This window comes from Urocitellus parryii, chromosome 8 (assembly GCF_045843805.1).
Source record: "Urocitellus parryii isolate mUroPar1 chromosome 8, mUroPar1.hap1, whole genome shotgun sequence".
Classification (NCBI taxonomy): Eukaryota; Metazoa; Chordata; class Mammalia; order Rodentia; family Sciuridae; genus Urocitellus; species Urocitellus parryii.
In genome coordinates, this window is record NC_135538.1 from 114634838 (window position 1) to 114651812 (window position 16975).

Here is a 16975-nt window from a genome sequence, read left to right on the forward strand (position 1 = left end):
CCTGCAAATAGCACACAATTAAGAAGGAGGGCCCTAGATCCCTGGGGCAAGGTAGTCTTCTTTTGATCATGCATAGCTTCAACAAGTCAGTTCACATAGTTGTATGTTAGAATATTTATTTTAGGAATACTTTTATTATCAAAGTTATCAAAAGTTTAATTCCAAATCTATAGCAGTATTTTATCCTTATTGTTTAGCTTGTGTTTGTACCAATTAATGTCAGACTTAAGTCTATTGACTTTCCCTACTAAGGGGAGAAAAAAAAAAGACTTGGTTCTTGTCCTTTTTCTATTTTCCTGGGAGATCCCATGACATCTCCAGTCTCACTTACCTCTATATTTCATCTGGCTTTTTCTGTCCAACTATATCCTGGGCAACTCCATTTGAATATCTAATAAACAGCTCAAATTTAAATTTTTAGATCAAAAGGTTTGATCCATATATTCAGTTTTTGTAAATGACCCTTTGTTCACCCACTTAAAAAGCTCAAATCCAAAACTTTTAGGTTAATTCTTAATTCTTTTCTCCTTTTGCTCTATACACCTAGTTCATCTGCAAGTTCTACCTCTAATATATATCCAGTACCAGTCACTTCTTACCTTTTCCATTAACCCATTATGTCAAGTCATCATTGTTAAATACATAGACCACTACAGTGGCCTCTTCTTTATTAGCTTCTGTTTTTCTCTCTTTGGGGTACATTCTCTCATAATAGCCTGAGTGATCTTTTGGGGGGAGGCGGTACTGGGGATTGAACTCAGGGACCCTCAACCACTGAGCCACATCCAGAGCCCTATTTTGTATTTTATTTAGAGACAGCATCTCTAAATAAAACAGTGACACACTGTTGCTGAGGCTGGCCTTGAACTCACGATTCTCCCATCTCAGCCTCCCATGGGATTACAGGTAATGTGCCACTGTGCCCAGTCTGAGTAATCTTCAGTATTAATCAAATCATGTTATTTTCCTGTTTTAAATTCTTGAATTGCATCTATTTTAGTCAATTTTTTTTTCTTTAGTCACATTAAGCTCCCTCTTACCTCTTACTCTTTCTCCTTCTACCTATATAGGTCTTGGCTCAACGTAATCTCCTGACCATTATGATCCAATGGTCTGTAACTGAGCTATATCCCCAGCCCTATCTGTGTTGTTTTAATTACTGTAACTATCAATATTTTAAAGTTTTTAGTGTACAGTGTTTCTTTTTTAAGTGGAATTGTTCTCATGATTTATTTATCTTTCTGTTTATTTGTTGGTACTTGTAGATGGACAGCATGCCTTTATTTTATTTGTTTATTTTTATGTGGTGCTGAAGATCAAACCCAGTGCTTCACACATGCTAGGCAAGCGCTCTGCCACTCAACTACAACCTCAGCCCCTCTCATGATTTCCTTCTCAGATCGTTCATTGTTATTGTTGTATAGAAATACTAATGATTTTTGTGTATTGATTTTATCCTGTAATTTTACTGAATTTGGAGTCTTTAGGGATGGAGATACACACACACACACACACACATACATAATGTTAACTGTGGTTTCTCATATGTGGCCTTTATGCTCTTGAGTTATATTCCTCTTGTACCTAATTTGATGATACTTTTTTATCATGAATGGATGTCACATTTTTTTCTTCACCTAATTGGTTTTTGTCCTTTGTTCTATTAATGTGTTGATTCACATTTATTTGTCTTTGTCGAACCATCCATGCATCCCAGGAATATGGTGATGATCTTTGTTTGGTTTTTTTTAGGTATAGATGATTTCTTTATGTTGTGCTGAGGATTGAACCTGGGTCCCGCCCATGCTAAGCAAGCGCTCTACCGCTGAGCCACAATCCCAGCCCCATGTGTGATCTTTTTAATTTGCTCTCAAATTCAGTTTGGTAGTATTTTGGCATCTTGATTAGTTCTTTTCAGTGCCGGGGATAAAACTCAGGGCCTTACATGTGCTAGGCAAGTGCTATGCCACTGAGAAACATCCCCAGCCCAGTAATATTTTCTTGAAGAATTTTGCATATACCAATTTTGCATATACCTATATGTTCCCCAAGGATATTGGTCTGTAATTTTCTTTATTGTAATGTCCCTGTTCTGGGTTTGGTATCAGGACAATGTTGGCCTCATAAAAGGAGTTTGAATATATTCCCTCTGCTTCAGTCTTTTTAGAAGAGTTTAAGGAGGACTAGTATTGTTTCTTTTAATGTTTTCTAGACTTCAGCAATAAAGCCATCAAGTTTTGGGCTTTTCTTTGATGGGAAAAACTCTTTTGTTACTGATTCATTGTCCTTACTTGTTACTGGTCTGTTTCAGGTTTTGTATTTCTTGATGATTCAGTCTTTGTAGGTTTTATGTATCTAAGGATTCACCCACTTCTGAGTTATCCAGTTTATTGGTATATAAATTATTCATAGTAGTCACTTATAGCCCTTTGTATTTCTGTGGTATCAGTTGTTAAATGTTCCTTCTTTCCCTTATTTTGAGCCTTCTCTCTTTTGGTTGGGGGGGTGCTGGGCATTGAACCCAGGGCCTTGTGCATGCAAGGCAAGCTACTCTACTAACTGAGCTACATCCCCAGCCCAAGAGCCTTCTCTTTTTTCCCCTTAGTCTAGCTAAAGATTTGTCAATTTTGTGATCTATTTTTTTAAAGCCAGGTTTTAGTTTTGTTCATTTTTATATTATTTTTATAGTCTTTTTCATTTATTTCTGCTTTAGTGTTTATTATTTCCTTACCTCTCCTAACTTTGAGCATAATTTTTTGTTCTTTTTCTAGCTTTCTGAGTAAATATATTATTATTTGAAATCTTTCTTATTTAATGTAGGCATTTATTGCTATAAACTTTTTCTTTTTTTTTTTTAAGAGAGAGGGGAGAGAGAGAGAGAGAGATTTATTTTCAATATTTATTTTCTAGTTCTCGGCGGACACAACATTCTTGTTGGTATGTGGTGCTGAGGATCGAACCCGGGCCGCACGCATGCCAGGCGAGCGCGCTACCGCTTGAGCCACATCCCCAGCCCCTATAAACTTTTTCTTAGGACTGCTTTTGCTATATGCCATAAGTTTTAGTATGCATCATTTTTTATTTTTAAATTTTATTTCTGTTTATTTTGTCCTGGGCATTGAACTTAGGGCCTTTCAGCTGCTAAGTATATAGTCCACCACTGAGCTACACCCCCAGGCCCCATTAAGCACTCTAAATAACATCATATCTATTTTTTTAACTTTAATTCCACTATATTTACTGTATGAGACTTGAGATTTTGCAAAAGTACTGGTTTCAAAAATTTTTGTTTCTGTGCCAATTTTAAACTATAACCCTTAGGTTATACAAGGTAGAACAGGTATCTGTTCTGTTGGTATGACTTAGTTTTATAATGAACTGCTAAAACAAGTAATGCCTAACAAGACACCATTGCATTCCTGACATTATGGAGACAAACACTACATCACCAGCCCCTTTTATTGTTTATTTTGAAATAGGGTCTCTGAGTTGCCCATGCTGACCTCAAACTTATGATCCTTCTGCCTCAGCTTCCCAAGTTGCTGGGATTACAGTACCCACCATATGTGTACCACCATACACCTGGCTTGCCCCTCCGTTGAGATTATCTTAGTACCATTGACTCAATCAAAATTGACCTATGTCTACTGTTAGCTTATAATTATACTTTCACATAAGTAATGCCATTTTAAGAAACTGCTAGTGTGTTGGTTATTTTTTGAGAAATCCATTTGTAATCAGTGAAAAGTTCACGTAACCTCATTATCCAGGTGTGCTGTCCTTCACGTACTGCTTGACATTCCAAAAGAATTCATCTCTTAAAAACATCCCAATGTTTTGCAAAAGGTTTTCAGTTCACAGGAGATATGTGCCTTTCTTTTCCTAGTTGTGAATGCTGACCTCTACTGGTTACATAAAATAGAGGGACTCCCTATACCCTTGACATTTTAACTTTTTCTGAGTTTCCGTAGACCTAGAAATTGGAAACTCCATCTGGGTCTATTTAGGGAATATTTTCCACACAAAAGTTAAGAGTAAACTTTTTGTCAGTGACTAAAGAGTCATTGGTAGAAATATGTGAGTACTTGATTTTGATTTAGGGTACAGAATTCAGTTTCTAGCTATGTGAAATTATAATGTAAAAAACACCTGCTCTTATGAACAATTTAGTAACTTAGAATTACCTTAATATTCAGGTATGCCCTTTCCTAACCAAAAGTGAAACTCAGGAGGACTGAATTGCTGTTTTTTTTTTTCCCCTGACACATAATAATTGAAGCAACAAATATGTATGTGTGTATGTATATATAGAAACACACACTGTACCCCATAAAATGCACAATTATTAGGTGTCAGTCGTTCATTTTTATGGGGTACAGTGTGTTGTTTCTATATACAGTGTATAATAATCAAATTTGAGTTACTGGCATATCCCTCACTTCATTTATAATTTCTGTGTATTAAGAATATTCAGAGTGGTCTGGGGATATAGCTCAGTTGGTAGAGTGCTTGCCTTGCATGCACGAGGCCTTGGGTTCAATCCTCAGCACCATAAAAGAATATTTAGAGTCATCTCCGATAGCTATTTTGAAATGTACTATGTAACAATGTGTTATTGTTAATTATAGTTACCCTACTGGGCAGTAGAATACTAGAATTTCTCTTATATGTGACTTTGTACCTGAGACCTTCAAGATTCCCATCCTCCCTCATTCCCTGCTTGATTATTTTTTTGTTTTTTCTTGTTTGGTTTTTTTTTTGTTGTTGTTGTTGTTGTTGCTTATTTTTTCCCTGTGGAACATCAGTCCAAATAATTTTGTCTTTTTTTTTCCATTTTATTAAGATACAGGTGTGGAAGAAAAGTTCTTTAGGAGTAATTTTAAGACATTTTTTAAAAAATGGTCATCTATAGATTTTTTCCAAGAATAAAATTTCTTGAGTCAAATAGCAATAAGCCCTTACCAAAAGCCCTCTTTAATGCTTTGTATGCTATCTTCTTTTTCTTAGGCCTTTGAACTGGCCACAGGTGACTATTTGTTTGAACCTCATTCAGGGGAAGAGTACACTCGAGATGAAGGTGAGTCCCCTTAGCCAAATTTGTCTGTGCATGGCAGTTTACTTTCCACATGTGGCTAATATCATTTGCCCTAGTAATCTTGTTAGTGTGCCAAGTATGTATAAGTACCACAAAAGATAGAAATTTAAGAAATATTTCATATTAGATGCCAGATATACTAGGTATTTTATAAAAAATACTAAAAAGCTGTAAACGGATGGTTGGCATAAGGCCACAACTGGTAAAATGAAAATTTTATTTGACAAGTAGTTTTTTATTCAACATCCAATTACCTTTCTTTGTAGGTCTGTGACTTGTTCTTTACCCAGTTTAAATATACCTGTTCATAAACCTGTTCCCAGCTGTGCCTTCAACTTTATTTGGAAGTCAATAATCATCTAGAAACACTACTTGACTACAGATACCATCCTATTTACATAAATTCTATGATACTTTTCTGAAATCTAAAGCTTTAATTTTTCTTTTTAAATGATATTCATGTTTAAAATGCCACTTAAAAACAAAATAAAATGATTGTAAATTTTTAAGTACCCTGTAAGGAAAGCCCCCACTTGTTTGCTTCATCCGTGAGGCTAAGGAAGCAGACATTGTACGAGTCTGATTTTTGGTGGTGACATCCAAATAACTAGATGAGTTAATAAGCTGAGTGAAAAAATGGTTAGAAGTTGGGCACAGTGGCACACACCTATAATCCCAGTGGCTCAGGAAGCTAAGACAGGAGGATTGTGAGTTCAAAGCCAGCCTCAGCAGTTTAGTGAGGCCCCATACAACTCAGCAAGATCCTGTCTCTAAGTAAAATATAAAAAGAGCTGGATATGTGACCTAGTGGCTAGTGCCCCTGGGTTCAATCTCTGGTACCAAAAAAAAAAAGGTGGTAGGGGTGGGGGGACTAGGGATATGGCTCAGTGGTAGAGCACTTACTAGCATGCCCTATACTCTGAGTTCAGTTCCCAGCACTAAAGAGAAAAAAATGATTAATGTTTTGCTTTGTTTTTATACTATTCAATTAATGTTTGTTTTGTTTGCAGGTTTAATGAGGGTTAGTTTAAGGGAGTATTTACTTAGCACAGCCCAGTGGGAAGAACATGTGCTTCACTGGCTATGCTTTCCTCCAGATTTTGGGAAATCACATTTTATGTTCTATGGAACCAAGAATGTTCTCTGTTCCTTAGTGTGGTCCCCTCAGGTTTTAATAGGCAGTGTTAGTACAGCCTGCTGATATTCCTAACAAAGCCCAGTTGGGAAAAGATGTGTTAATTCCCATAGCCAGCTACCTGTTTTGATTGGTGTAGTTTGGATACTTTCTTAAAATGTGTGTCCTTTGTAAGAAAATACTACAACAATTGCCCATGTACCCACTTTTCTCCCCTGTTCTTTCCTTGTCTTTTATTTTTTTTTCCCTCCTCTGAGTTGTAAGTTATATGTTATACGTTAACAAACAGGTTTTTAAAAGCCTTATTATCTATTTCTAGGGAAGTAATTTTTTTTTCTCTTTACTTTCCTAGAGTCTTTATTAATACTAGTGTTTAGTACAGAACACACATACTGGCTAACATCATATTGAGTGGTACCTTAAGTTATTAACCTGAAAAATTAAAATATGTATGTGAGAAAAATCTGATGAGAGAAAACCATCTTGCCTAGATATTTAGATTGTAACTTATTTCCTCCTATACAAGTCAATACTGATAATTTTTAGGTCAAAGCCTTGCCTTTCTGTTCTATTCTACTGCAGTTTGCCCCATAAGAGCAGAAAAAAAAAAAAAAACCTTAATCCTGACTATGTATGTATAGTTTGTTAATAGTCATGCTATACTGGGGCCTAAAATAGAATATCCGCTTATTATTACATTCCACAGACCTAACTCCTGGGATAATACTTGATAATTTTGCATATTGATATGTCAATCCTGTGATTAATTAAAATGCAAGAGATAGGTTGCTAGAACTAAATAATAATTCCAAGGGAAAAATAATTCCATGGTATAGAACTAGTGCATAAAAGAAACTATAAGCTATTCATTCATTTGTATTTTCACTTTGGTTGTTGTTAAATTATACATACAAAGACATTTATTTGCAGGTTTTGCCTAAAATTGGCAGAAATTTTAGGCAAAATTTTTTGACAGCCAGGTACTTATTAACCAGACCATAAACTCAGTCAAAACTGCTCAGAGGTTGTAGTGAATTGATCAATGTAAAGTCCTTTTTAAATTACACCAGTAGATCTTTAATAGGAGAAAGAGATAAAACTTGAGACTTTCAAGATTTCCAGATAATATTGTCTCTAACATGTTATGATATTTATAAAAGTGTTTTTCTAGTTATGAGCCATTGGTCTATTAAATCTCTTCATATTCTTAGTTTCTGTCACTTGAAGAATGAGAACAGTAGGATAGCTGATTTTTTTTTTCCATTATGGTGACATCCAAATAACTAGATGAGTTAATTACTGGCTAGTACCAGCTTACCATCCCTGTTAGCAATCTGCCCACCTCCTGGCAGTGCTCACTCTAGGACATATTAGTAGCCTGCAGTCAAGTAGCTATATTCTTTAAAACGTTTGTGCTAATTTAAAAGTGATTTTGGGCGGGGGTGGGGGGAGAAAAGCTCTGGGTTAGATAAGACAAGATATGAGTTGTCATTTTAGTTTTAGCTCTCAAACTTTAAGTAGGCCATTTAGTCTCTCTGAAGTTCCACCTTTAAAATGTGGCATTAATCTTAGCCTGTTTTTTCAGGGTGACTATAAATACTCAGTCATATGTGAGGGCTTTGTCGTGAACATTCCTAGATAAGGTAATGTTTTAGTCCTTGAAGCCCAGAATAGTGTTACAAATAAATAACAGTTCTAAATTCCTAAAGCAAATTGGCATTTTGTTTTAACCTTACCTGAAGAACCTACCTAAACCTAGATAGAGACAAACTAAAAAGCATAAAGTTATAGATAGTCTGTGAGATCCAGAATGAGACTTGCCAGCTATGATCAGGTAACCAGCCACCTGAAAAAATGCCTGGCCTTCCCAGTCTTGCCTTGAATATCATTGGTTTTACTTGTAGTTACTTTTAAACACGTAGTCCTTGAAAAAGCTATTCATAGAAAAAAAATCTCTTTAACAACTTGTCCTTCATCCTGTTCTTCTTACCCTTCTATTTTAGACCACATTGCGCACATTATAGAGCTGATAGGCAGAATTCCAAGACGCTTTGCCCTCAGTGGGAAATATTCACAGGACTTCTTCAATCGCAGAGGTAGTATTGCTAAAATGAGTTTCCATCTAGGCCCCAGGGATACAACTTCAGGAAACAGAGCATTCACACCAAGACTATTTTTAGTTATCACTCAGGTCCCACTGGAGTGGGTACCCAATGTTTTTATGATATTCTGGATTCTCCATTAGATGGATAGAGTCCACCTCTTCCCATTTAGGACAGAAAGCAAGCTGAAATGCTTTACAAAGAGGTGTGCATGCTACTCTTTCTGCCAGTGTATAGAGCTGCATTTGTTACTCCTGTTATGTATGTCTTTTTTTCCCCCCTCTTGAAATGTTTGAAACATACAGATCACATTGCATTGATCATAGAACTTCTGGGGAAGGTGCCTCGCAAGCTCATTGTGGCAGGAAAATATTCCAAGGAATTTTTCACCAAAAAAGGTAAAACCAATGTGTTTGTTCCCAGACATTAAGGGGGCAAAAGTACTTAAAAACAAAAAGGTAAGTACAGCTGGTTACATATTTCCACTATCCTACAAAATGGTTAGCCTACCTTGAATGCTAATCTGTGATTTAGCAGAGGGGTGAAATAGTCAAAAGGAGAGATAAAGCTGAGTATCCAATCTCAGCTTTCCCACTAGCTGATTTCTACTTAGGGAAGATAATAATTTATTCTTTCTGTTAAATTAGTTAATATATGATTACTTCTACTGCAGCATTGCTGGGAAATGGACAAATTTTTGCTGGTGTTCTGTTTACAAACTGCCTCTACCAAAGGCCAAGTGGTTTGGTTTAAGCTTCTTAGGAGTCGGAACTACATCTCAGTCATCTTTGTATCCCAGTGATGCCTAACACAATCACCCAGACACCTTGTGGGTTAGCCGTACAAACTGATTTAGTACTTTAGTTTCATAATTTGTTATTACATATTAATGAAAGAAACAGATAAGACTCTCACTTTAAACTTTTGACTTGATCATGTATCTCTTATGCATTCCTAATAAAACTGAAATATGAAAAGCTAATCTAGAAGGATCTAGAAAACTGTCTGGCCTGTTTTTCTACATCGTGTCGTGGTTCTCCTTTTCATCACAACTGCTACTCAAATGCTTAGAAAAATTATTTTTCTCAACCCTTGACAGGAAGCATTCTCAGAATCATCATTCTTTCTTACACAATTTTTTGGGCATGAAAATGGGGAAATGCTTGTAAGGGTTCTTCCTTGTATGCAAAGTAAGATTAAGGTATGCAAATATAATTGAGCAGGCAACTCTCTGCCCACAGAAAAGACTCCAAGTAAGTGTCATATATGAAAAAGTGTTTAGTAGCACTTACTTTAATAAGTCATTGATAATTGACTATACTTTCTAAATTGTCACTTCAGCTGGGTGCATAGGTACATGCCTATAATCCCAGCTTCACAGGAGACTAAAGTAGGAAGATCACTTGAGCCCAGGATTTTGAGGCCAGCTTGGGTACCACATAGTAAGGCCTCCATCTCCCAAATAGACAAAATATCTTTGAAACATTGCCACTTCAAGGTTGCATGTGTAGCTCATTGGTGAATGCTTGCCTATCACACACGAGGCCCAGGGTTTGATCTCCAGCATTGCAAAGAAAGTGTCACTTCAAAGAAGCAATTAATTAGATTGAAGTTTTAGTATGGTGTTGCTATATATGAAATCTATGTCAGGTATGTTCTTTTAGTTTTGCTGCTTTTTATACATGTTGCCATGGTATTAGCTCCTTATTTTAAAATCACATTTGTTTTACAGCAACATTTTCTAGAAGCAATATTTTCTAGACTTGTTTGTACTTTTTCTTAGCTCAAATTGGGTATAGTGGCACACACCCGTAATGCCAGCTACTGAGGAGGCTGAGGAAGGAGGATCATGAGTTCAAGGCTAGCCTGGGTGACTTAGGGAGACCCTATCTCAAAATAAGAAAAATCAAAAAGAAGTAGAGGTGTGGCTCAGAGGTAGAGTACTTGCCTTAGCATGTGTGAGGCCCTCAGTCTGATTCCCAGTACTGCCAAAAGAAAGAGTACAAGCAAATTGTTCTTAATGTGTAGACCTGGATATATGAGTATACAGACATTTAGTGAATAACTAGTTTCTGTTGAGATGTATCCAGTTTGGGACCAAAACAAACCTGAGGGGAGAAAACAAATCGTCTTATTAAATTTTTAGTACCTTATGAAAAATAGAAGCACTTCATTTCAAGAGAAGTGCTTTTTGAATGGAACATTAGATTCTGATTGCAAAATTTGATTCTTTGTAGACTACCTGGATTGGTTCCTGGATTGTCACTTGTCAATGTTGGTCAGTTTCTTTTGTACTGTCTTCATCACAGGTGACCTGAAACACATCACGAAGCTGAAACCCTGGGGCCTTTTTGAAGTTCTAGTGGAGAAGTATGAGTGGTCTCAGGAAGAGGCAGCTGGCTTCACAGATTTCTTACTGCCCATGTTGGAGCTCATCCCTGAGAAGAGAGCCACTGCTGCCGAGTGTCTCCGGCATCCTTGGCTCAACTCCTAAGTCCCTGCCCAGCACTGCAGCAGAGATCACCACACTGACCACCCCCCACCCACTCCCTTCCAAGCATTTCCCTCTTCTCTTTTCAGGGCAAAGCTCTTTCTTCAAGGGTTTCTAGATTTTTCTTCGTCTTTTTTTATTCTTTAATCCAACATGTTCATTTGGGTTTGCTCACTTGAACCTGTGGAGGTCCCCACAGCCATTCCGCATCCTAGGTGAATTTGGCCTTGGTAGGGCTCTGCCAAAGACTAATGGACTAAAAATGTGAACAGCCTCTTGGCCTATACCTTTGCCTTTCCATTAGAGCATCCTTCAAATTATAATAACCCTTTTTAAAAAGAGCCTTTAAGATATATGAGCCCATCTTTTTATTCATGGACTCTACGAGTCAAATTTTCTAGTGAATATCCTATTGCCAGCATAAGGATGAGGAGGGAAAGGGTGTTCATTCTGTGTACAGCAGAGACATTAAACTTGCTGTATCCAGGCTGCATCATCTACCTGGATTGTTTCTGTTGTTTTCTATGTTATTTTTCCTCCGACTTTTAATCTACTACCTTTTTAAATGAGCTGTATAAACACCAAATTTGGGTACCATATTATCAAGATTCAAAGCACTATTCCTTTCATCCTTTAATAACTCCAAGATCCTCAAATCTTCTGATTTTTAAATGTAAACAGAAATGGAACCATTGTGTTAATAACAATTTCTTGAAAACCTCAGATGTTCTGCAAGTAGCCCTTTCCTATGTGTCTTCTGTTACCCTAAGAGCAGAATTTACTTTGATTGGCAGTTAACATTTTTGGGTTTGGTTGGTGTGTTTGGTTTGTTTGGTTTTTTTTTTTTTTTTTTTTTTTAATTCCTATCTGGCACCTGACTCATTGTACTTGAGTTTATTGCCCTATAACTAAAGGATCAGGGTGACTAGAAACAAGATCTGAGTTTCAGAGCTTTCCCATTTAAAGAGAAAATGCCTTAGAGTTCTGATTCTTTACCAAATAGTTCTCTGCTTTTATTTATAGCTTTTTCTTTACCTTGCCCAAAGTTCTGGCTTTGAGCAGTTTCCCTGTGTCTTTGCTGTTCTCGTTTCTCAGATGCTTGGGGTCTCTAATGAAACCCTGGAGGAAGGAACCAAGGGGAAGGGTGGGATGGCACTTTTTCAATGGCTTCTTTTTTTTTCCCCCTGTTGGATTTTTAAGATTAACCATTCTCTGCTGCTATTTCCTTGCATAATGTAAGTTTTTAACTGCGATTTTGAGATGATTGAAATGTACTTGAGGCTTTTTTTTTTCTCCCCTCAATTTGAAAAGGCTTTGTGAATTTTATTTTAGGATTGACCTCTCCTAGACTTGCCCTAAACATCACATATTCCTTGGGTAATATGAGCAGCAAAAGAGGGAGGATTGGGGTCAAGCCACTTATTCAGCATGGACCAAGTAGGCCTTGGGGATTACAGCATTCTCCAGAAGTGGCTTTAGAACTCTAATTTGCAGAAAGTCAAGGAGGTGCAACTCAAGGTTCTACTAGCAAGCAACCTATGAAAATGTCGAACATCCGCCTTTTTATATGGAAGATTGTTTCAGTCATTTACTCACCAACAATGACAAAGGAAAACATGTCATTATGCAATCCATTTAACCCATAACCATATTATTCTGAGGAACTATCCAGCTACTCATCGGATCCTTGATTGGTTACTCCTGAAATCAGACATGTTCCTGTAGAAAGAATTTTAAGTCATGTCTATGCACATATCAAGAATAAAGAACTTGTATCAAACAACGGCAGGGAAATCCTTCAGCAGTTCTAATCCACTTTCGGTTTTCAACTATATTTACATCTAAAGCAATAGCAGACTTACCTGAAATCTTCTACGTTGTAAAATCAATTGTGGAATTCAGGAATTCTGGTGAAATAACCAAAAAACACGTAAGCGAACAGAAGGCCCCTTTTTAACGATGGGAAATTTTAATAGGAGAAAGAACATGTAACTTTGTAAATGTTTCCCAGCAAATAAGGGCTTTCCCCCCCCCTACTATTTAAAGAGCCAGATAAACTAGAAGATCTGGAAAGTGGCAGCTGTAGAACTTGATCTTCTAAGTACTTCACAAACTTTTATTGAGCTTAATCATAATACTGTCAAATTACTATGATCCCAGGAAAGGATTTCTATTCGCTGTTAAAAATAAAGCCCTGATACATTTTTATTCTTTCTACTGAGTGCATTGTCTGTTTTCTTAATAAATGCAGTACAATAAACAAATTATTTAATAACCTACATGTTTCCAGAAATTTCTGTTTGTTTCCCAAGTTGGTCTGATCAAAAACAGTTGGAGGAAAAGATTGCTTAAATGTGCTTATTGAGTTTAAATTTGCACTGAAACTACAACTTGAATACTTGCCATTTGTGGGGTTTGTAGTTTTGCTTCTAGCTTTTAGTTGTGGAATTAAAGCACATTTAGGAGAATTAATTATTTCCTGCATCCAGTAGTGTTTTCCCATAACATTTGCAGGGTTTTCCCTCAAATTAATAATTCAGTATGTGCAAAATTTGGTAAACTCTAGTCATTGTCATGATGTACGTTATTGTTATACATAGGTTTTAAAAAATTTGTCTGATTTACTCTTTAGGATCAAAATTCTTAGAAATGAAATGTCTGGGCCAGAGAATGAACACATTGCATTCCCAGCCCCCACTGGGGATCAAACCAAGGGTGCTCTACCTCTGAGTTATATGCCTACTGCTTATTTTAAGACAAGATCTTCCTAAATTGCCCCGGCTAGCCTCAAACTTGAACTCCTCTTGCCTCAGCCTACTGAGTCAGTGGAATTACAGGCATATGCCACTTCACTTAGCTGAGTAGGCACATTTTTTAAAGTCTTTAATAAAAAGCCTTATCACGAAAATTCTTAAGACTGTTTCTGTATACTAACAATTTTTTGAATGGGCCTGTTATAGTCTCACTTATTCCTAATAGATAGTTTGCCCCCAAAGAAAGAATATCTTGTTTTATGCACACTGGATTATCGATGAGGTGAAACTTGTTTCATGGTTTTACTGACCCTTTTACATTTTTTGTGTATCTGCATATATTTTCTAGCTTTACTTTGGAGTGCTTCCCTATTTGATGACTTGGTAGGGATTTGTTGTATACTAAAGCTAATGGATTTTTGTTATTTTTCCCTTATATGTTTATTGAGGTTTTAATTTGCCTTATGTTTTTATTTGTAGTCTTACTATTGTTGGTACTGCGGATTGAACCCCCGAGGTGGTTTTTTTTTTTGTTTGTTTGTTTTGGAGTCCATGCCTTACCAAGTTGCTTAGAGCCTCAGCCTCCCAAGTCACTGAGATTAGAGGTGTACACCATTTTTATGGTCTTTTTTTAGTGTTATTGTAGAAAGCCCTTTCCCACCTACCCCTATACTGCATAAACTGTTCTGGTTAACTTATTTTAATTATGCAGTACTTAAGACATAGTATGTTTGTAAGGTTGACCAAAAATAACCTATTTGAGGTTAATTGTACCAAGATGTTTACCAGACTGACAGACCAAGGCAGTGACTCTAATCCTGGGTTAAATGTATGAACTTCTAGATTTAGGGAAACCCTTTGTGCTGTTTTACAAGAACCTATAGCTGGGCTGGAGATGTGGCTCAGCGGTAGCGCGCTCGCCTGGCATGCGTGCGGCCCGGGTTCGATCCTCAGCACCACATACCAACAAAGATGTTGTGTCCGCCGAGAACTAAAAAATAAATATTAAAAATTCTCTCTCTCTCTCTCTCTCTCTCTCTCTCTCTCTCTCTCTCTCTCTCCCTCCCTCCCTCCCTCCCTCCCTCCCTCCCTCCTCTCTCACTCTCTCTTTAAAAAAAAAAAAAGAACCTATAGCTGTCCAAAAAAAAAAAAAAAAAAAAAGCAGCAAACCAAGGGTCCACAGTAAGTGTAGTTCTCCAGAGCCGGCTTCATTATTGTCCTTTTTTCCCCTCTACTAGGGATTGAACCCAAGGGGAATTAACCACTGAGCCACATCCCCAGCCTTTTTTTGTATTTTCAGACAAAGGGTCTTGCTAAATTGCTGAAGCTGGCTTTGAACTTGCCATCCTCCTGCCTCAGCCTCACAAGTCTTTGGAATTCCAGGCATATAGGGTTTTTTTGTTTGTTTGCTTGTTTGTTTTTTAAACTTATGAACCATGTAGAATCTTCAAGGCCAGTGCTAAAGTGCTTATGTGAAAGTGCTAAAGTGGTGATTTACTGATAATACATCTATATTTCTATTCACTTTAAAATAAAGCCTTAGATACAAGAGCTCAAATAATCAATGTCTTGGGAGTTGGCAAAGCATTGGTAACAATCTAGAATGTTGATATAGGAAGATAACTATAAATCTCAGAAGGAGACTGGGGATATAGTTCAGTTGGTATAGTGCACAAGGCCCTGGTTTCAATCCTCAGCATCACAGGCAAAAAAAAAAAAAAAAGGAATCAAGTTTGATTTTTGTGTCACTGAAGGTGTTGAAAGTTGATATGATATGCATTTATTTCCAAATTCTTGGAGCAATATTAATTCAGACATTCCAGTTTAAAAGCAGAAAGTTTGAGATCATGTTGTATTTAGAAATGTTAGCCAAGGAATGAAGTAAGTTTACTTTAGTATCTGGTGCTGTCTATAAACTGCACCATTCCTTGTAAATGTCCAGTTTATCTTCCCAAATTCAGTCTTCATCATTATCTCCTTTTTGTCTTTAATTCAGATCTGGTCTTTGCCCATTTTAATATAGTGCAAAGTTTTGTCCTCCAAATGGCAGAATTGGACATTTATAGAGGTGAGTGCATTAACAGCCAGCAATTTGACTTGTGTTCATAGTTGTGTCACAAAGATGACATTACACTAGTTGCTTTGGATTTACTAGGTATTGAGGAGAGTAGTGAATGTTGGAAATCTAGTAGATCCTATTATAAGTCCTCTGAAGATGAATAATAGTAAGTTTTCAGAATTTGAGCTCTTATGCTTTTCATCTTTATCAGCTTATTACCAAACAAATACATAAAGGCATGTCAAACATTACAATGTAAGGCTACCAGAAGGTAACCTTTGTTCCAGTAGAGCATTCTGATAAATGCCTATGTAGGCAGAAAATTAACTGAATTATTGAAAAACAACTTTTCAAAGAGCCCTAGTGAATCCTACCTTCTGTTTCACATACCCTGTTTCAGTGGGCTTTCCTGGAGTATGGGCTTGCTTTTGACTGTTAGAGCTACTCACTGTGAAACAGGCACCACAACCATCTATACACCCGCCTCAAACAGGCAAACCAGAAGTGAGAAAGGAACAAGATAATTTGGAAAGAAGTACAGATTTCACTGATTTTTATTCTATTATAGATAAATAAGGTTTGAGTTACCTTTAAAAATTTATTTAAAGATAAACCCACTTAGAGAACTGAAAATCATTAATGTTATTAGTAAAATAGAATTTTTAGTTCCCTTGGAAGATAAAAGGTGATACATGTGTCGTATGATGATAAACAGATTTGCAGGTCCTTTCCCAACATTGGCCATAAGCCAAACATGATTCCTGTTTTGGTGAAATTCAGTGTTGGTTAGAGCAGAGGATGGCCTGTAGGCAGCTGCACTGTAAGCCTCCCAGGAGCTTCTGTGGACCACCAAATGAGAAGAAAAATAATTTGACAATGGAGAACTTTTAGAAACTTCTCTTGTACCTCTTTTATGAGAAAAAGTCCCTAAGCTACAGGATTTGTTAAATGGGTTTTAATCAAAAGGAGTGCCTCCTGTGAATTAAATAATTTTATCAGCAAAAAATATGAATGTGATTATTATAAAAAGACCAAGTGATGAGGTAAACTCTGTTATAGTAGTTTTATCACCAGCTGTTTAACTGGATTCACACTAGGATATTCTTTCTCAGCTGAACCAGTGTAGACAGCAGAGTGAGCAAGTAGTACTGTACAAGAAACAACTGATGGCCGAGAATAACAAAATTTCCATGTCATTTGATCAAGCAACAAGATTCTTAGTTTTATTCAGCATTTATCCCCTCTCCCCCTGTGAGAATAGCATACCCGGGTAGTTTCTTTACTGAGTCACTCAAAATGGACAAAGACCAGATCCTATTTCAGTATCGCTCAAAAGTTTT

General features: G+C 36.8%; 1 protein-coding gene across 2 annotated transcripts in view; it reads left to right on the forward strand.

Moving 5' to 3' along the window:
- Positions 1–13102, forward strand: part of Srpk1 (SRSF protein kinase 1) — a 66567-nt gene extending 53465 nt beyond the window's left edge. For both annotated transcript variants that reach the window (XM_026383493.2, XM_026383492.2), the window contains 3 exons: positions 5008–5077; positions 8638–8730; positions 10642–13102. In XM_026383493.2, coding sequence (XP_026239278.1) covers positions 5008–5077; positions 8638–8730; positions 10642–10826 — 348 coding nt within the window. In that variant the 3' untranslated portion in view covers positions 10827–13102. The remainder of the gene's footprint in view (positions 1–5007; positions 5078–8637; positions 8731–10641) is intronic.
- The last annotated feature ends 3873 nt before the right edge of the window (positions 13103–16975 follow it).